Source organism: Arachis duranensis, chromosome 8 (genome assembly GCF_000817695.3).
Source record: "Arachis duranensis cultivar V14167 chromosome 8, aradu.V14167.gnm2.J7QH, whole genome shotgun sequence".
Classification (NCBI taxonomy): Eukaryota; Viridiplantae; Streptophyta; class Magnoliopsida; order Fabales; family Fabaceae; genus Arachis; species Arachis duranensis.
Genome location: NC_029779.3, coordinates 47,552,613 through 47,574,523, shown reverse-complemented (window position 1 = coordinate 47,574,523; position 21,911 = coordinate 47,552,613). Strand labels below are relative to the sequence as shown.

At 34.6% G+C, this 21,911-nt stretch overlaps 2 protein-coding genes across 5 annotated transcripts; one reads left to right on the top strand and one right to left on the bottom strand.

Annotated features, from left to right (window-relative positions):
• Positions 1-4,542: 4,542 nt before the first annotated feature.
• On the top strand, positions 4,543-9,463 carry LOC107463398 (DEAD-box ATP-dependent RNA helicase 31). The gene is made up of 10 exons (XM_016082188.3): positions 4,543-5,372; positions 5,898-6,004; positions 6,374-6,429; positions 6,625-6,849; positions 7,046-7,252; positions 7,397-7,483; positions 7,614-7,709; positions 7,915-8,130; positions 8,264-8,446; positions 8,934-9,463. Exons 1-10 carry the CDS (start codon positions 4,600-4,602, stop codon positions 9,159-9,161), a joined length of 2,178 nt encoding a protein of 725 aa, XP_015937674.1. The 5' UTR covers positions 4,543-4,599; the 3' UTR covers positions 9,162-9,463.
• A 2,674-nt stretch (positions 9,464-12,137) lies between these two features.
• On the bottom strand, positions 12,138-19,920 carry LOC107463396 (uncharacterized). 4 transcript variants are annotated; one of them, XM_016082185.3, is made up of 11 exons: positions 19,580-19,919; positions 19,437-19,476; positions 18,799-19,313; positions 18,007-18,195; positions 17,374-17,466; positions 17,079-17,261; positions 16,881-16,983; positions 16,594-16,779; positions 13,963-16,412; positions 13,214-13,803; positions 12,138-12,779 (listed from the first exon to the last, which is right to left on the bottom strand). In XM_016082185.3, exons 3-11 carry the CDS (start codon positions 19,030-19,032, stop codon positions 12,770-12,772), a joined length of 4,038 nt encoding a protein of 1,345 aa, XP_015937671.1. In that variant the 5' UTR covers positions 19,033-19,313; positions 19,437-19,476; positions 19,580-19,919; the 3' UTR covers positions 12,138-12,769. The 4 variants fall into 4 exon arrangements, with proteins under 4 accessions (XP_015937671.1, XP_052108449.1, XP_015937670.1 ...); XM_052252489.1 differs by lacking the exon at positions 19,437-19,476 and having other exon boundaries at positions 13,214-13,800; positions 19,536-19,920; XM_016082184.3 differs by lacking the exon at positions 19,437-19,476 and having other exon boundaries at positions 19,536-19,919.
• Between the last annotated feature and the right edge of the window lie 1,991 nt (positions 19,921-21,911).

Genomic DNA, 21,911 nt, shown 5'->3' with positions numbered 1-21,911 from the left:
CTGTGATGTATATGCATATATATAATATATAATAAGGTAATAATCTAATGGCTTGAATCTGATGCATGAGAATTAGATCATGCATGGCTTGTAAATTATACGTAACGACTCAAATCAAATGTAGGCCATTGAATTATGAAGGTTTTCCTTTTTTTTTTCTGATAATATCAAATTCTAACATAAACAAGACTCTGCTCACATATAAATATACGGATTAGATTAGAGAAATTGCAATGTATGTTATTTTCATTTTTAATAATGCCACTTTATGTATAATTTTTTTCATTATTGTATATTTATATAAATATTTAAAAAATCACCTTTAATTAACTATTATTTATTTTATTTTTAACGATAATAAAAATAATTATTAATATATTTATTACCAATTATATATTAATGATCTTATACTTTGTCATTAAAAAAATTTAATGAAAATTATACAATTATCGATAAAAACTTTTTTAAAGATAAATATATAATTATCGCAAAAATATAAGTTAAATAAATAATAACACCAAATATTTAATTATCGTAAAAATATAAGTTAAATAATATATATATATAGTAGTGGTTATTGTGTTATTGTCAAAATTTGTTACTAAAAATGATTTCTGTTGTGGTGAAACATATTTAACTAAACATAGTATATGTATCTCTATATTAATATTAGAGTAAAGCGACAATTAATTTGGTCTTAAAGATTTTGATTTCGGACGAATTAGTCTTTAAAAAAGAATAAGTATCAATTTGATTATCTATGATAGCAAATAGGGATGTCAACGGGGTAGGGAGGGGACGGAGAATGTCTATAACATCCCGAATTTTTGAAAAAAAGGCTAGTGAGAGTGTTTATCATTTGATTTTGGGAGAGTTGGAAACATTGGGTAGAGATAAAAGTGTGTTTACATTTTTGTTGAAAAATCATGGGAATTGGGTACATACTCATGTATTAATCATGTGTAAACCGTATGCATTGATGTTCTTGTATATATTTTAGTTTGAAAGAAAAAAAAAGAAATGAGAAAAACAAAAAGGAAAAATATATATATATATATATATAAGAATTTTCATTATTATTATTATTATTATTACTATTATTATTATTATATAATCACTTAATTTCACTCTAATATTATCATTATTATATTATATTATTTATTTTCCTTTTGGCCGAAGCCTTAAAGGAACTAAAAAGAAAGAAAACTAAAGCATAACTTATATATACATTTACATATATATATGAAATTGAAACTGAAACGTGGCATGCATGCATGTATATGTATATAAATGACACCTAATGAAGCTTTGATAACCACAAAGCTTCAGTTAATATTATCAATCCATACTTATCTTCCTTTTCCCTTCGTTAATCACCAATTGAACTAAAAAGAAAAGAGAGAGTAAGCCGTGAGTGAGAAGAACGAAAACCTTGGAACCTCAACTCTTTTTGAGCCCGATTTCTTGTGATTTGTAATTCCAGTCAAAAATCTAATCCGGTAAGAGTATTCGTAACCTCCTCCTCTACACGTTGGTACCATTTTTTATTAGTGGAAGTTGACAGTGACATAGTTCATCTTTTCTTTGGGTTTGGCCAACGGAAATTTTAGGAGGCATAGACGATTCTGGACGTTTTCTTCTTCGATAGCTCGGTCAGAAAGTTTCTCCAGAGTTTTGAATATTTTGATTCCGTACGAAGGTATGGTTTTGGTTTCTCGTAGTTAACATTTAATGTCACGTGAAAACTCAGGCTAGAAGACCTTAAGATAGGAATGGACTGAATGTATAATTGATGGATTGTGTATATGGAATAGAATGTGTGGTTCAGCTGTTGTTAATAATTTGCTGTTGAAGTTGGTCAGTTTGGGAAAAGATTTAATATTGGTATTTGTTTGATTATGAAATAATTTGTTACTGGACATGATTTGAGTGACTGAGAGGTGTTTGGTTGATAGTTGGGACCCTTGAAGGGTGGCAGAAATTTGAGTCTTAGAGGAGATATTGCCAAAATTTCTTTAAGAATTGGAGTTTTGATTTGAGGTAATATTTTAAAAGGAAAAGAGATTATTATGTGGCTTGTGTATTTGAGACTATTTATTGACCCTCTGTCGCAAGATGTGACCGGACACTTTAACTCTCCGGATTCCCCCATGGGCATGCATATATATGAATATTGAATATTATATTTGAGCTTGGAGTTCGACTCCATGGAATACTATATTATTGAGCTTGGAGTTTAACTCCATGGAATACTATACTATTGAGCTTGGAGTGTGACTCCATGGAATATTATATTTGAGCTTGGAGTTTGACTCCATGGAATATTATTGAGCTTGGGGATGCGCGCACAGAGGGACTGTCCAATGGTTAACTACCAGGACTTGTCGGGTTGGCTGTATAACCGACAGATGAGTTGGAGGTATGGAGGAATGGCAGTATGGGATTTAGATTTAAGGTTAAGTTAAGTTAGGATTAAATATTTTTAGAGAACCACCTTTTATGGCTTCTGTTTAATACTTTATGCTCTATAATCTGAGTGTCGGTGTTCTAGGATTGCCTCTGGCATTCCCAGGACCTTATATATTATGTGTGTGGCACCTTTACCATACTGAGAACCTCCGGTTCTCATTCCATACTATGTTGTTGTTTTTCAGATGCAGGTCGAGAGGCATCTCGTTAGGCGTCTGGACTCTTAAAGCGGAGTGGTTACTGGGATATCTTGTTATGCTATGATGTATATATATGTACTTAGTTTTCTCTCCGCATGACTTATTCTTTTTGATCCTCTTAGAGGTTTATGGAGAGGCAGGATTGTGTATATGTACTTTTGGGTTTGGATATGTATGTATATATGTGTAAATATTCTCCGGCCAGTCTTGACTTCGCAGGCTGAGTTAGGAGCTTGTTATTTTGTATCCTTGGTATTCTACTCCTACTTCTGTTAGCTTATGTTTGATAGTTATGATTTTCTTAGCACGTAAGTTAACTCGTTCCTTGAGCGTTGCGCCTTTATTGTGCGATTTTTATTTTCCCCTTTTCTTTAAGGCTCCTAGCATATTATAATTCTTCTGCTATTATATGTACTCATTTTATTTTAGAGGTCGTAATACCACACCACATTCGTTTTACGACTTAAGCGTAAAGCTTAGTGTGGTAGGGTGTTACAATGTCTCCCTCCTGCTTCCCATCACCGTCTTTAGATTTGCTTTCCGTCCCTGTTCTCATTCTCTGCCGCGGAGAAATATTGCTCCACATTCCCATTTTTCATAGGGCCTCATTCCTTGTAGGGATCCTATTCCTCATCTATCTGATAATTTTAACTAATTATTAATTTTCATATGGATAGAGCTGCAAGTATCCTTTCTATACAAAAACAGCAAGATTTTATACAAAAAATCTAAATGACGCAGTGGGGGACTTAAATGACGAGTCAAAGGACAAAGCAGTGGACGAGGTGGGAGATCCAACAACAGAGAGAAGAATGGACACGACGGCAGAGTTACGAAAAGGGACGCCGCAAATAGAAAGCACGACGCGGTGAGGGTGATGACACGGTGAGGTGTGACGATGCGGTGAAAAGGGAGAGTGGTGAGGGGGTGGCTGCAGAGAGGTTGGATGAAGTATAGATAGCGTTAGTGATCTCTGAATTGAAGAAGGATTATGCAAATGAAGATTAGGAGTTTTGCATTTCTCTGTGTGTGTGTGAGAAATGAATAAAAAACATATATGAGAAATAAACTATTAAAGATAATTCAGTAAATTTATAAATTTCAGGGAATAGCAAGGACGGGAATCCCCACGCCTGCCTCGGAGGAATTTTGTCCTCCATCCCTATCCCTGCGGAAAAAATTTTCCATAGTTGGATCCCCATTCGGGGCAGTTCCTGCAGAGATCTTCGTGTCTCGGAGAGTTTTGCCATCCCTAAATTAGTGGACACGTTATGTTATTCTGTCAATTTATCACATAACACTTAACAGTAGTACTTATATGTACCATTAATTATCGTGACGTGTCTATTTATGAAATATTGTTATTTAGATAACCACTTTTGGAGCGAAATTTCACTTGTTTTAGTAGGATTCGTGATAAATAGATAGCAGTTAATAAATTTTATATGAAGATTCAAAAAATAATAAATATTTTATTGTCTAAAATTATATTATTTTTATGCTCACTTGAAAATAACAAGACACACATCACTGTAGATAACAAAATACTAGAGTAATTTCATTTCATTTCACATTATATATTGACGAAAAAATATATATATTTATTGTTTAATATTATAGAAGACTTAATTAATACTTATTTTAAAGACTAACTAATCCTAAGTCAAAATTCTAAAAAATTTAATTTTCACAATTCTCTTAATATTATTAAGGTGAATGCTATGGAATTCATAAACACAATAGAATTGGCCTATTATTAATATGGAATATGCCCATGTTAGAAAATAAAGAAAGTATTACAATAGTTATGAAATCCCTACTTATAGTTAAAAAAAAAAAGAAAAAAAAAAGGTGAAAAACACCCTTAAACCCTAAAAACCTCAGTCCAAAATATCCATAAGGAATAGCCGTTATCCCTTTCTTCTTCAGAATGCCAACAACTAAGCTCTTCTTCTCCCAACTCCGTCTTCTCCATCTCCCTTCTCCTTCTTCTTCTTCTTCTCTCACAATGAAGCCACCATCTTCATTATTCCTCTCTCGTCCTTCTAGAACTTTCTTCCCTACCTTCCCTTTCAAATTCAAGTACCTCGCCCTCCGAAACGCACCGTTTCGCGCCCTTTCCACTCGCTCCGACTCCACGCGCCGCAAAGAAAGGCCTCGCCTTTCTTCTCCCTCCGCCACCCCAAAGAGCTTAATTGACGACGAGGCTGAGCTCAGTGACTGGGTCGACGAGATTAGAACCGCGCGAGTTGACTCGGACTTTGGTGAGTCAACTCGGAATCGTAGGCAAGTTCGCCGTGACACTAATTCGAACTCGTCGTTCTCGCGGAATTCGGGGTTTTCGCAGCGCAGATTCGGTCGCGAATTGGAGAAGGAAGACAATGGCGGATTCAGGACAAGGAAGAGAAGGGGTGTGGAATTGAACAGAGGAAGTGGAGGGAAGAGTTTGAGCAGAAAACCTAAACCCCAATTGATGAGCGATGATGAAGATGATGAAGTGGTTGTGAGAAAGGGATTCAAGGGTTTTCTGAGTGAGGAAGAGGAAGAAGAAGAAGAAGAAAGTGGTGAGAGTGAGGATGATGAGATTGTGAGAAAGAGTAGAACTGCTTTGTTTGGTGGCACTAAACAACAACAACAACCGGCACCAGCAGCTCCAAGAGCTTCTTCACCTTCTGGAACTGATTCTTATTTGAGTGACACCAGGTACTTAAAAAAATCTGTTTTTTGTAACTCGGTCTTCTTTGTTTTCCTTAAAGGTTGGAACTTGTTTTTAAACTAATGTTAGCTTAGTTCAAGTGGTTTTGCATTGGTTAATTGGTATAATTTGTACAATGTCTAGTTTGCTTAGAAGTTGAAATTTTCACCTTTTTTTATGACAGTATTAATGTCTATTCACTGTTGAGACATGGGAAAAAAAATTGAACTTTGTTGATCATAGTATTGTCTGTTCAGCATTAACTATTGGTACATTGGAATAAGAGAAAAAAGTTAGAAAGTTATTGGCTTATTGCATAAGCTAGCTAGTGTTCATGGGCTATAGCCTGTGTGGAGGAGATGAATGAAACTTGCATTTTGTTATTATTTAATTAGGAGTTTTGATGGACATTATCTTTACTGCATATTTAATTAAGGCATTCGAATCCAATCCCATGGATAAGGTTTTGTTCATTATGTTGTACCTGCGCTCATGTATTCCGTATATCTGATTTTTGAAATATAATGCCACAGGTTCGATCAATGTTCAATCTCCCCACTATCATTGAAAGGAGTCAAGGATGCTGGATATGAGAAGATGACTATTGTTCAGGCGGCAACTCTTCCTGTAATACTCAAAGGTTTTTTTTTTTTATCTTGGTCAGGAGCAACGAATCAATTTTAAGAAAAAGCAATCTTGACAATAATGTCATTTTGTGCTGGTTGTGTTTTTGCCATTTGTAAGAGATTTCATCTTATTGCAGTATGCCCTGTTAACTCTTCCCTTTTTTGCTTATTAATTTTGGGATCCTTCATGTGTAAACTGTTAAGGATATAGTTTCTGGGTGCTAGCATTTAAATTTGTAAGATCTTTAGCATTTATAATAGGGCTATCCCTAAGTGATAATATTTAGCATGAAAGCAACTTATATTCCTGTTATGGTTGACATCATTCTTGTATTTCTTCGGTTTATTTATGACGTTGGCTTACATTGTAACTCTATTTCTAGGTAAGGATGTCCTTGCCAAGGCTAGAACAGGCACTGGGAAAACAGTTGCCTTTTTGGTAAGCCTCTTAAATTTTGTATTCGCCTAATTGAATTGTTTTCGTTTGTGGTCTTGGGGCTTTCTTATATTTTTTAGCTTGTTGATGGAGGCACAAATCTTTGAGCTGGAACTTGGTGCTTGTTTTATTCTACCTGTAGTAAGTGATGAATGGTAATTTTGACTAAACTTATTTTTTCATTTTTTTTTATTTCAGCTTCCATCAATTGAAGTTGTTGCAAATTCACCGCCAACTGAACGTGATCATAGGCGGCCACCAATTCATGTGCTTGTCATATGTCCAACTCGAGAGCTTGCAAGTCAAGCGGCTACAGAAGCTGCTAAATTGCTTAAGTATCATCCTACCATTGGTGTTCAGGTTGTAATTGGAGGGACGAGACTTGCCTTAGAACAGAAACGTATGCAAGCAAATCCTTGCCAGGTAAATCCTTCTATTATTGCGGCTGAAATGTTATTTCTAGTGGAATAGAACCATGCACACTTTCCAAAGGACATGTATATAAGCAAACAAAAAGATCAGTAGTTTTTCAACATTACTAAATAACCTTTTTCATATAGATGCTGATTATTATGATCTATTAGGAAATAATCACTAATGTTTTATACATGCTATACAGATCCTTGTTGCTACACCTGGAAGGCTTAGAGATCATGTGGAGAATACTGCTGGCTTTGCAACTCGGCTGATGGGTGTGAAAGTGTTGGTGCTTGATGAAGCTGATCATTTACTGGACATGGGATTTCGGAAAGACATTGAGAAGATAATTGCAGCAGTACCTAAACAACGACAAACACTCATGTTTTCTGCCACTATTCCGGATGAGGTATCTCTCTCTCTCTCTCTCTCTCTCTCTCTCTCTCTCTCTCCTCTTATTTTTTGTTTAGGGTTCTGTGTTGTGCTTTAGAATTTAGATAAAATAGGAGTATAGGACAACCAGGCTCATTCTGATATGGTTATTGTTTTGAAGGTGCGTCAAGTCTGTCATATTGCTTTGAGAAGGGATCATGAGTTTATCAATACGGTTCAAGAGGGAACTGAGGAGACGCACTCACAGGTAATTTCTTATAATTTATTCTCATAACCAAAAAGTTACTTATATTCTGAGGTATTGCATGTGAATATGCACTTCCCACCATATAATTTCTATCCATTGTCTTTATTATTGACTTTTTGGATGACTTCAGGTTCGCCAAGCACATTTAGTTGCCCCATTAGACAAGCATTTCTCTTTACTCTATGCTCTTCTAAAGGAGCACATTGCGGATGATGTTGACTATAAGGTGTGATTTCTAATTTGCAACCAGTTGTACTGGTTTCTCGGTTTTCCTTATTATTCAAGATGCATACATAACTTTTGAATTTCTTAATTAACAATAAATGTTTTTTTTTTCTTTTTCATTGCTCTTTAGACTTGAGAACAAAATGTTTTACTTTTCCTATCACACGTTTTGGGAAGGACATGTGATGTAGCTATTGGTTTATCAGGTTCTTGTGTTCTGCACAACCGCCATGGTGACAAGACTTGTTGCCGAACTTCTTGGCGAGTTGAACCTGAATGTCAGAGAAATCCATTCAAGAAAGCCTCAGAGTTATAGAACCAGAGTCTCTGAAGAATTTCGCAAGTCAAAGGGACTTATCTTGGTTACATCCGATGTGTCTGCACGTGGAGTTGATTATCCAGATGTCACTCTTGTTGTACAGGTAATTAATGCATAACTCCTATTTCGAACAATGTTCGATGCACACGATGGCAATGTGGTAGACTTTGAATCTTTAAATTCTATTATTTGAACAAACATTAATTAACATGTGTCCTCCATTTCTCAATGGTCAGGTTGGTTTACCCGCTGACAGAGAACAGTATATACATAGACTTGGTAGAACGGGACGTCGAGGGAAAGAAGGGCAGGGCATATTGCTTTTGGCTCCATGGGAAGAGTTCTTCTTATCTACCGTAAAAGATTTGCCTATTGAGAAAGCTCCCGTACCTTCTGTTGATCCTGACACAAAGAAAAAGGTATTCATTCTTAGATATATGATGATGTAAACAATTTTTAATTATGTTTCCTATGGTTTTGCAAATGTATACCGAGAGAAATACCAAAATAGCCTCTTAAAGATCACTTCGCTATCAAAATAACGGAAAAAGATCTTCTAAAGTGAGGAGAATTCTAGAGTGATAATTAAGAGGTTAATTACTATTAAATTTTTTACCTATATCATGTGTGAGCCCCACTTTCATGATTCAAAGGTGATTAGACTCTCACTTTTTTACTTTACCAACTTTCTCACTTTAGAGGTGCTTGATAACCCATCATGATTCGTTCAGTCTCTAACAAATTCATCCAGTCATCGTTTGTGACACAATGGTTGGATCAATTGTCAAAAGGAGATAATCTTATAGCTATATCAAACGCATTCAATCTTTCAGGGATTATTTAAGTGATCTTGTAGGGCTATTATAGTACTCAACTCATTGATTCGGAACTATATTATGATAACAGGTGGAAAGGGCTCTATGCCATGTCGAGATGAAGAACAAAGAAGCAGCATATCAAGCATGGCTTGGTTACTACAATTCGAACAAGAAGATCGGGCGCGACAAGTATAGGCTCGTAGAGCTTGCAAATGAGTTCAGCAAATGCATGATGCTTGATAACCCTCCTGCTATCCCCAAGCTTGTTCTTGGCAAGATGGGACTTAGAAATATCCCTGGTTTGCGTTCCAAATAGGTAGGTTTTTTTTCAATTCAATTTCTACTATAGGTCTTTTCAAAGGTAGAAATTTCATTCTTATAGTTATCTCTTATATAAATTATAATTTGTAAGAGTAGAAATATTATTCTTATTATGATTAAATTATATTATGTTCAAGTTTTCTTTTTATCAAAGTTTGTGATATTGCCTGGTAATTCTAGTCATGGATGAATCATGTTTCAACAAAATGATGATGGAATATTGTAACAATTTGGAGATATTCATAGAATTATGCATACATGGTTTGCAAATTTATAATAAATGAGTGGTTAAACTTATACTATGGAAATATTCCAATGTTACCTAACTTAAAAGTTCTCTTCTTTTTTCCTTGCTAGATACCATTTTGTGTTAAATATTAAAATGGCAAAGCTTTTGATTTAGTTTAGTTTCTCAGAACCGAGACTTGATAATATAAAAAAAAAATAGGGCTGGTTAAACAACCTTGTTATATATAGAAAATATGTGAATTTTAATTTTTATATTTATGAATAACAAGATCGTGATTTTTATAAGTTGAAATAAGATTTATATATTTTGTTATACATATATTAAAATGGTTTTTTTCATACAAAACATTATGTTATATAAGACACATTACTTGAAGTATAAAAAGTTTGCAATGCTAATCTATTTTTAATTATTTTGCAAAATTTTAGAATCAACCATTCAATATTTGCCAAATTAATTATTATTTTCAAATTAGCAAATACATATATATATATATATATATATATAAACTAAAAAAAACCAATAATTAAAAATTAATAGTGTCTAACCAAATTTGTAATCTACGAAGACATTGAATCTATATTCCTACAATTATATCTTACCGTTATAAATATTCATAATACAAATGTCATAATAATATTATTAATCATAATAAATTTTACGTTACAAATATTCAAATTCCATACTATTTGATCTATTTATATAAGTCTCTTATAACTATTTCTTCAAATAACATCAAATTTAGTACAAAAAAAAATATTTTTGAAATACATAACATCGAGCATTATTCTTTGAACAATATCACCAAACAAATAAACAATTTGTTTATCAAAGTTTGCATGGTTCGTCTATAGAAAACATTAACACCCACAAATGAAGAGGAGTCTCTTTGCTTAGAAATGATTATATTATATGAAAACGAGACAAATATATTTGTGGCACATGTAATCAAACACCTCAATATCCAACAATAAGGTAACTTTATATACTTTTTATAATCTCATCTATTAAATTATTAGTTACTAATTCAACACTTATGTCAGATCAAAGTGCTACAATAATTTTTGTACTATTTGATGACAAAGAAAAAAAATTATTGGGCACAAGTGCTTCAAATCTAATGACACTCAAAAAAATTGTACATCACACTTGTATTTGAAGTCAAAATAAATTATTTTAATCTCAAAGAATATTTTTAATAATACATTCTTACCAAGACATCATTTTTATTTCTATTTTAAATTATTCATTGATTATAGAAACCAACTTCGCCAACACTAATATCATCATACGAAAATCACATACCCATCAAGAGATTAAGGAGAAAGAAAACCATACAAAGTCAATACACATCTTTGAAAAAAGAATATACATGCAAACATGAAACAAACAACACAATAAAAAGTGCATACAACTCAACAATTCATAAATAACATGCCTTCACAAGAACATACGATAAAAAGAAAAAAAACAACTCTAACAACAATTTCAACCTCCAAATCTTTTGTACTATAAATTATTTTAAATAAAACACCTTTTAAATTTAACTTTAATTTACACATATTTCATTTAATTCTACAAAACATAATAATTTTTAAAATTTATTATATACTATCGTTAATTTACCGCCCCGATCATCGCGCACAGATCTCATTTTAGTTTTGTTAAATCTATATAAGAAAATTCTCCAACTATTTTATAATAAGTAGTAGTAATTATTTTAAAACAAAAAATTCATATACGAACTAAAACCAAAAAATAACATGAAAAAAATTAATAGTAAGAATTTATCTTATTTAATCTTTATTAATTATTACCAGAATTAATGAATACTAAACAAAATAAATTTTGGCTTTCGGTTTTTTGGGTCTCTAGCATTACAAAACAAAATTCGACCCACAATAATGATCAGTTCAAAGCCAACATTAAACAGGAGCATCTCATGTCAATCATGAATATTGAATCATGATAAATCAAAACTACTTAAAGTGCATAAAAGCATACCACAATTTTTTCTGAAACATAACTATTGACAAAAGGCAAAACTACAAATGACATCAAAGGTATTAAAGATAAAGTGCATAATCCTAAATAGGAGATGGACAACATATATCTAAATATTTAAGTACAACTTTCTCCTTCGCTAATACATTAACTTACAACACAATAATGGTAATAAATTAACTGATTCGATAATAATGTATGCACTAACTAAAAATATTAATATCTTTGAATATTTAAATAAAACTAATATTACACTTGCATACTAACAATCTTGCTTGTTAATCGTAAGAATTAATTAACCTTCAGACGTGATCTAACTAAATAAACAGGCGCTAAACTATGTAGGATTGATCATGTTTAGGATTTTAAAATAAGTAGAGCTTGGTGCTTATGGTTATAGTAGCTATGATGATTTTACAAATGTTAAAATTAAAGTCACATATTTTTTATATTTTAATAATATTTTTTTAGAATTAATTTTAACAATACTTTTTAAGAACACCGTAACCACAATAGCATGCAGCTTGAAAATATGCAACAAATGATAAAACCTGAATTTTTTAAGTTTGTAATATGTGCATTTGTGCATGGAGTATGCTACTATGCTATTGCTTGGGAATTAATTATTTCACTTTTATTTAGCGAGGAAATTAAATAGCTATGCATATATTAGTTATATGGGGACTTCATCATTACCTATTTTCTTAATGTGAAAAATTAAGGAAGATATTCTAACAATTTTTATTGCTAAACTATCACATTGTTCATAAAGTTCAACAAACAAGTTCAGCATGATATAAAACAAGTACACTAGCATCATGTATAAAAGAGTGAACCTGAACTCTGTAACAAGCTAAAAATCTCTAAAACACTGAATCTAAGCCAGCTTTCTTGTTTTTGTTTTTCTTCCTTCTAAACTTTGATGATTGAGGGGTTACAATTGTGTCTAAATCCTTCAATAAAAATCTGATACCTAAGTCTTCCATACTCTTTCACTTTTGTGGAATTGGAGGAGTGTTGCATGCTCCTCCTTGCCGCCGCCGTGCTTCACCCTAAACCGAGGTGTTGGGTCCGCAAACATAACCAAAGTTGGTTAGATCAACCTGTCTAAGTGTACATGCAAGTAGGGCACAAAAAAGGGACCTTTCACTATAAGGATCAAGCAATGATATACGAATGATATACCAAAGGAACCTTCACTTATGTAGATAAGTGGGTTGAGACTTGAGAACAAGAATTGCCTTGAAATGAGAGAGCAGGTGTTTCACCCATTTACATGCCCACCATTGGAAAAAGGATCAAAATCCTTTTCCAGTTGAAAACTTCTGTATTCTGATCTGGCACAAGAATCAAGGCCCTCTGCAAAATCACAAAATCAAAGACATCATCAATAGGGCATTGCTAAATATTTCCTTGTTATTGACAAAAGTTCCTTCAACTTTTCTTTATAAAGTTTTCCATGCATTGAAGTTTTTTAAAAATTGCTAATTTAGCTTCCCTTGAGACACTTGTTAGCTAAAGATTTTAAACTAGAGAATATCCTTCAACAGTGAAATGTACTAAAAACTTACAAGGTGAGGTTGGTTATGTAAATTGAATGATATTATAAGTGCTCAATTGTAAACCGTGTCTATAGACATGAGTGAAAAATCATGTTTTGGGATTTCTGATGCAGCAATCATTTTATAAGGATTTCACACTTGGATGCTAACCATCCAACAATAATATGACTTCGATAACGTGTCGCTGCCAGAAGCACTAGTGGCAGTTTAGGTACAGAAAGGGACAACTACCTCGAGACATGGGGTGAAGAGGGCTGATCCGGAGAGGATCGTTGTGCAGAGCCACCATGAAACCTTTGCTCTTCAAACACTCCACCAGATCGACTTGCCTCATTCGGCTGTGGTACTTCGTTGACACCAGGGAAACCCATTGGCCCCAGAGACCCAAATTCAAGCTGTTCTGCCGGGGAACCGTAGCCTGCATTATGATCATAAGGATAAAACATTACAACAGAAGGCATTGTTGGTCCATTCGATGATATCCCACCGGGATTCATGCCAGGTATAGGGTACATTCCATAAGCTACATTGGCAGCACTGTTCTGTGAAGAGTTTGCGTGGACCGGACCGTTCTGGTGAGAAATGAAGGAGTCATGTCTATGCGAAGCTCCCCACGATCTCTCAGAGCGGCTCTCACTTGTCGACAACCTCTCTGGCTTTGGGCCGGTTTTCTCACTTTGGTTGCGATTGTGGCCACGTCCAGTTCCTCGCAACTTTGAGTTCACCCAATTCCCTTCTCTGTCGCCATGATGGTCATTTCTGTCATAGTTGTAATTTCCCCGTCTGGTATTTGTGGAATGTCGCTCGCGAACAGAGACCTTCTGATATAAATTTATAAACAAGACACAACATTACAACGAAATCACCATCAATAAAAGCAGGCTGATCAATGGTTTTGTAATTGAAAAACTACTTTATTTAAATGCCTGAGCATATGTAAGAATAAAATACTAAGTTTTTCTTTTAGAAATTTATCATACCGGATTTGGCAGGTAGGTTCCAGTCCCACTTCGATACCGGGGAATATCATCCACAAAACGCTGGTAAACGTTGGCAGGTCTATTAGAAACAGACTGGACGGGAGCAACAGGAACTAGACGTGGCCCATAGTTCATATTCATAAGCTGGCTGAAAATATTGGCATTAGCCGCAACAGGTCTACCAGGACCATCCCAAGGATAACGACCCTGCAAATAAACGGGAGGTACCATAACTGGTGAAGGATACACCATTGAAGGAGGATGACGTGTGTTTTGACAAAATCGTCCATATTGCAAATTTTGCCAATGGCTAACGAAGTCACTGTTCAGAATATCAGGCTTGTATTCCGATGGCTCAGTCACCACCCTTGGCATAGAATTGGAAGGGCTTGAAACCTCAGGTTGATCATATCCCTCGGATGAATCAAAATTCTGATTAGAGTCATTGGTATCTGTTCCTTCTTCTGCAGTGAAGTTGCTTGTTGCAGTTTCCGATGACTCTGTATGAAAATTATATATAGGAAGCATTGTAACAAATGGTACAGGTGGCCCTGTAGGATAGAAGGCAATCGGAAGAAGGCCAGAATTATCAGCTGCTCTTTGGCGAGAACCAGAACCTAAGATCATGGGGGCCATGGGTACTGGAGAATCTGGTCCACTTGCTTGGGCTTCAAAACCAGATACTTGATGCCTTGGAACATGCAAGGAAGTAGCAGCTGGAGGGCCAGTGCTTCTTTCGGACATGTCCGATGGCATAGTTGACAAATGTGTCCATTCCCTGTTTTCATCATCTAATCTATTCGTTGAAACCTCTGTGGCGTTCTTACCCTTACCATAAACACCACCATATTGCCCCAAGGGAGTGCTTTTCCTTCCCCTTTTCTCCCTCGTTGGCTTCGAGGATTTGGCCGATGATCCTTCCCAAGAGCTTTCAGAAGAAGTTTTACTGCTCCTGAAGGAGCTTGAAGGTGGTCCGCTGGACAACTGAGAATTTGGCATTCTATCATCAAAATAAACCTCATTTCTCCTGCCATCTTGATACAGAAAATTTTCTATATGCTCTTCTCTTGTTGGGCCTCGATTTTCTATAGTAAACTTCTGTGAGTTTCTAGTTGAACTACTAGAGCCGGCTGCCCGAGATGACGGGCCAAAGTTATAACTACCCGAAGTTGACTGTTGCTTATCATCTGGAAGCATTTCAAAGTTTCCATTATCAACTTCAACCCCACTTCCAGAACCCCTTTCCTGCTCATGCCAGAAATCATTATCGGCTTCTCCAACAGGACTGAAATTCTCATTCCCAGATTCAACTAAATCTTGAGGATTTGATGCAAATCCTAAGCTAGGAAAATATGGTGTCAATGGTGAAGGGACTAAACCTTGAGGAAATTGCATGTTAGTGCCCCAAGAAGGCTCAATGAAAGGAATATTACCCATGTTTCTATGAGCATATCCCATTGATGTGAGAATGGATGGTGGAAATGGAAATGGTATGTGACCTGGAGCAATGTTCACCGGAACATGACCCTGACTACTGAAACCTTGGGCTGTCGGAGATGCCATCATATTCAGAAGGTCTTGCTCCTCCTGATGCATCATCTGCATTCCAGCTGTTCCTGCAATAGATGCAAACTCTTCGCTCACAATCACCGAGCCGGATTCATCATGATAACTATTTGAACCACTGTTAGACTCAGCAGAACTATCATGAATTTGGCGAGATGGCATGTGCCTAGCTGATGAATCATCTATTCTAACACCATAACTTGGAACAATCTCAGGCTCAACAACATTCTTCCTCTGACTAACCTCCAATTTCGCAAAGGAATTTGGGAGTTTACTACTTTCTGCAGCTCTTGAACGTCTCCCTTGGGAAGAAACTTCACCATATGAGTCAGTTAGCTCAGGGCTAGAACGTGTTCTGGCAAAAAGAAACCTCCCTTGAACATCAGTTGGAAGATTATCGACCTTAACGTTCCTCTGGACCTTATCAACATGAGCAGCATGATTAGAATTAGTTTCTCTTCTGCTTTGATCAGAGGTCCTTGAATTATTTTGGCTTCCATAACTTTTTTGACTCTGAGTATGTGACACTGTAGAAACTTCACTACCTTTATACGAGTTTTCAGAGGATAAATTACTATGCTGAGACAGCCCACTACGTGAAACATGATCTCCTTCTATATGGAATTCATGATTCGAGGTAATATCAATTTTGTGGATATTGTGCTGGACATTCTCAGATCTCTGTGATTGGTCGGGACTGGATAGCCTCAATCGCCACAAGTCATTGCTTGGAGCATCAGGTCGTTGCCCACTTCCATGTCTATCCCAAGTGTTCAGAAAGAACTGATTGACTTCAAAAACCAATTCCTCCTCTGGACATTCAAGTAATCTAGCCAGCCTTTTAGCCCCGAAAGTAAAGGCACTGCGTATCCTATAGAAATTACCTGGTTCACATGAATCATAGATGCAAATATTAGCCATAAACAGATAAGAAAAAATAGATTAAATAGTTTGGGGAAACCAATACAGTACATGTTTAACTCCAGCAACAAGCATAAAATTTACCATACTTTCATCATTAATTGAGATTCTATAAACAGAAAAGCATAACATGAACCAATATACCTTTGCTGACACTACGGCCAAGGTTATTGTTGACACGCAAAGGATCGATAACATTGAAATACTTCAAAGCAAAGGATTGACCCTGATTTTCTTGGCCACTGGGAAAAACAGCATACACTGAGCTACAGGCATCAAGAAATAGCTTACTGAGCAGTAAATCTCCACCATCTTTTCGAGGAGGTTCAGCTGTGGAAAAAAAAGGGATAAATAGGAGGGGGAAAGCAATATAAGAAAGACAGAGCTAAACAAAAAATTAGTAAACAAATGTTTCAACAGATTGTAACCACCTGTTACATCTGGGAGTGAACTAATGGGAACTGGACCCCAAAGACTTATGCAGAAATTGTCCCAGTCAAACTTACTAAAAAACTCCAGAAATCGATACAACACCTATATTTTCAAAAAGGGAGGAAAAGATAACATTATGTTAAAATTAATGATAAAAAAATACAAAAAATAAAGAAAACCATGATAAATTCCAATACCTCAAGTGGTCCAGCAAAGTTATTGTTGAAAACGTGGAATATGTAAAGAACCAAGGTTTCTAACGCATAAGTTGAGATAAGTCCATGGTGGGCACCAAGTATACGACTCTCATAGTAACACCAAGCTTTTATAAGTATAATGCTACGCTTGAATAAATGATTTTGGTTGATCAGATTATCAACCTACAGAAACAAAATCAAATCTTTATCATTCGAATACAAAAACAGTACCAAGGACACAGCTCTAAAGAGAATGATACACTGTGAGGCTTCTGGCTTAGATGCGCTGAATTACCTCCTCAAGAAAACAAAGGGTACACAACCCTCCAAGCTGGTTAAATGAAATGTCTACTACAATATTCTCAACAAGACACTTTATAATCTTCACCTGCAAATATGAAGAAGAATGTAAAACACTACTACTAAATATTACAATCCTAACTAAAATTAATCCTAATAGTGTCACGTATAAGAGACACCATAAGTATGATTATGATTTGAAGTGCGACGAAATGTACATAACTCAAATCACTACATATTGGCTACTACAACACTTTTCCTCAATGTAGTTTAATGTTAAACGTAATTTCCTTGCAAGGTGATATTTGTATTAATATCTGGACCAAGTGATCAACAGAGAAAAGACACATACACATATGCAAAAATCAACAGAAAGGGTGAAGAATTCAGCAAGCAGAACGAGAATTCATCATGAACTCCCCATAAACTTCCTAGTTCCTAACAAATTTCTTTGCAAAAATGAGGAAACTTACACACTACAAGGTTTCATCGTCATTTAATAAGTCAGCAAAATTAGCGCAAGACTTTAAAATAAACTGGACAAGATTCCAAACTTAACCTTGACACTACCTAAATTACAAAAGCAATAAATCTTAGCAAATTAAATATATTCTCGTAGAAAACTTACTTCAGCCTGAATGTACTGAACCTCCTTGACATGAAACTCTGCATTCTCATTCTTCTCCTCATTCTCAAGCATGTCACGGACCTGATGTGCCCAATTGTCCTTCAGATTTTGATTCTTACTGAATGCTGTTAAGTCAATATCTCCATCAGGCAAATAAGTTTTGAGCGGTACCGATCCAAAGGTGAATACCTGTATCATAAACAATTATACACAATAATATGGGAGTACAAGTTACACAAACACAATCAGGGTTTAATTTCCTCACTGCAAACAAATCATTTGTGCAGAACTGATCATCAAAGTAGCATTTCTAACTTAGCACTAGGCTGAAGTCTTGTTGAGCTTATTTTTATGAAATAAATTAAAATAAGTTCCTAATTCTAATTAAACAGATGTACATAATTTTAAAACAATTAGACAAAAAGTTAGAAAGAAAAGCTAAACCAAGAAATAGAAAAGTTGTTTTAATGCTTTCTGAAATGAGCTAAAAATAGTAGCTTTTGAAAAATCTCTAAAATCTGTTGTATCAATAATGCATTCTAATTCCACAATAAAAACCGTTATTCCAACACATTCTCATCCAATGGATACAAAACTCAAGTGTTACTACAAGTTTACACCATACATTTTGCATCATTGACCAGTTTTTCAAGGTTGGAGAAATACAACAACCTAGATCATGATTTGTCATAACATCCCTCAACATTTACCAATATTGTAGTATGATTGACTTACCAACAAAATAAGTCCTCAAAGCAAAGAAGCATATAGTAAACACATAAGGCCACTGACCTGGCAAGGGAAGCATTTCATGATCAAGCGCTGTACATAGTCTGCGACGGCATTTCTTCGCTCCTCGGAGGGTGGATTAGGCTGAATGCAGGCAATAAGCTCTGCAGTCCTCTCCTCAGCCTTCAACCACCTCTCAGAATCAAGTGTCTGTAACACCGATGCGGCCTCATGGGGCAATAAGCCATTTGGCAATAGCCCACTTTGTGGCTGTGCCCATGTCTCATGTTCTCCCATGCAAGCCTATGCCTTCCCTAACTGCTCCACCAAGTAAAACCCCACCAGCCACCCCCAAGCCGAAAATCAACACCAACCCCACCACCACCACCACAGCTTCTTCTTCCAGATACACTTCCACAGCAACAAATATTCGGAACTAACAAAAGCAACACATTAAAAGCATCCAGCTCTAGCTATTTTCTCAGTGGTTTTCCCTCAAACACTTCATGTGCACAATTTCTTTCTCTACTCCTCCCAGTGCAAACAACAAAACAAACCAAGATGCACTTTTATTCCCTCTGCAGTTCCACGAAAAATAGCAACAACCAAAAAAAAAATAATAAAAAAGTAAAAATCCCACTCAACAAATTCTGGGTATTACTGAAAACAAGATAAAACACATAGAACCCAAAGTGCCCCACCTACTGCAAAAAACGAATCCTCAGAAATAAAACCCAGATTCTGCAAGAAACCCCAATGAATCAAATATATCAAAATATAAATTTGAAAAAAAGTTTAACCTTTTATGTATTTTAATAAGAGATAAAGGTTAGATGATCAAAACCCTAAATGGATGAAGGTGAATCTCCACACAGTTGAAGTGCTGTACGAATACAGAGAAATGGGCGCTTGGGGAATCAAATCCAAGGTGAAAGGAGAGTTGGGTTGCGATCAAAAACGGGTCTTGGTGCAAGCCAGAGAAAAGGTTAGAAAACGAGGGTGTGGTTTTTGTTTGTGTGTTGTGCCTTTTTTTTTGTTGGTTTATGAAGGGAACAAAAATATGTGGAATGGAAGATATTAGGGATTGAAAAGAGAAGAAAGGAGGTTATAGCTAAGAGAGAAAGGGGTTCGGCGTATAATAAAAGAGAGAGAGAGAGAGAGAGAAAATGAGAGAGAGTGTGTGTGTGAATGTGAATGTGTGTGCTTATTTTTATGCTATGTACTATGTATTGCTGTGCATTTAAGGGTTTTTAATTTTATTTTATTTTCCCTTTTTTGGGGGCTCATTTCATTTTGTTGTGTATTTGGTTTTGTGTATTGCGAAATGGTGGCATAAGTATAATGGAATTGGAATATTGGAAATGGAGGATGAACAATGGAAAATGAGAAAAGAGAGAGTAAAGGGAAAAAAGGGGGAAAAGAAAAGAAAAAGGAAGAATGGTGTAGTGAGATTTTTCCATTTTTGGTACATGGAGATTTGGAGAGAAGTATGTAAGAATTGAAATTTCTTACTTTTGTGACATTGTGTATTTTTGTCTAATTTAATTGCTTGTTGTCTTTAATGTCTTCAAATAAAAACATATAGTTTAATGATAGTTTATTATATTATTAATAGTGTATTAAAATTAATATCATAATTGAATAAATAAATAGTTTTTTTTTTTTATATGTTGCTGATAAGTAAAAGTAAGTAGGTTTTCTGTTTTGGTCTTATATTTTCTTTGTCCTTTGGTTTTAGAAATGTTGACCAAAAACAAAATCCATTTAGACATGTTGCTTATGAGTGTGACTAAAAAGGAAGAAGAACAAGAAAAGAAATGTTAATGTTGTGTCACTTAATTTGAATGACAAAAAACAAATGCTTAACAATAAATTAATTGTTTTGCCTTCAAATAAGCCTATTTTTCAGTGACATATGCAAATTAAAATGAAAACATTGCATCATGAAGTAGAGCATTTGGCTTAAAATTGTAAATGCTATGTATAATGAATCATATTTTGTTGATTTTTTTTATCTATATTCACATTTAGTGATTACTTACATGAATTGATATATAATTGAAAATCGTTAAATAATTTAATATATTTAATTAAATTATTTAATATAATACATACTACCACTTTATTATTATTTTTATATATAAAAACATTTGTATATAAATGGTCACCTTCATATTTTACTAAAATTTGTAATGAAATGGTCGATATTGATGAAACTCATCATAAAACTCTCCAAGTTCTGTCAATGGCTCAAAAAATGTGGAGATGGTGAAGTGATTAGTGGCCACATCTCATTAACCAATTGGATCCTTTGTATGTGAACAACAATCTTTGTCTGGTTACTCAAAACTACATTGAAAGCTTTCAAACATTTGTCATGGAGAGCAATGGTCTCTTAGAATTTCACTATTTGAGCCATATGTTGTTGTTGGATTGCTTAAAAGGCAAATATCTTATAATAGAAAAATATAAAAACCATGGGATAAAAGATGAAGAAATAAGATTAAAAAAATTGTATCTCTAGTCTTATCTTTTATGGATTTTAGCTTTTTATGGTAGATTAAAATTTGACAAATTTTGTCTGAAAAAAATTGCTTACTTTTGTAGTGTGATTGGTTGAAAAACGTTTAGAAAACAATCGAATAGTACATAATAATATCTACAATTTTTTTTGTAATAAATTTGTGTAGATTCAACACTAATCAATTCATTAATATTTAAACATATTAAAAAACATTTACATAGATATGTATAAATAGTGTCGTTTTGTGATAGTTTGATTGAAGGGGTGATTAGTGTGGCTACGAGCGATAAACATGTAACAAGGTGATATATAACGAATTGACTTTTAAAATGATATACATATGACTAATTTGTAGAGAATTGTAAAATGTGCTAATCAAACTGATAATTCTTTGTTGTGGGTACTTAGTTTAACCATGTAATTAAAATTATTCAAAAGAAATAGTAAAAAAAATTGAAATAAAATTAAGAAAAGAAGTCTTCTACTAACTTTCAACTCAAGACTATCTTCAATTTTTTTCTCTCAATACATACAATTAGTGACTCTCCTTTTTTCTTTTCAGGTATCACTATCGTGTAACAAGGAGTGGAAACAGGCCAGGCCAGGCTAGACTTTACTCTTAATAAGTCTGGCCAAACCTGTAATAGAGTAT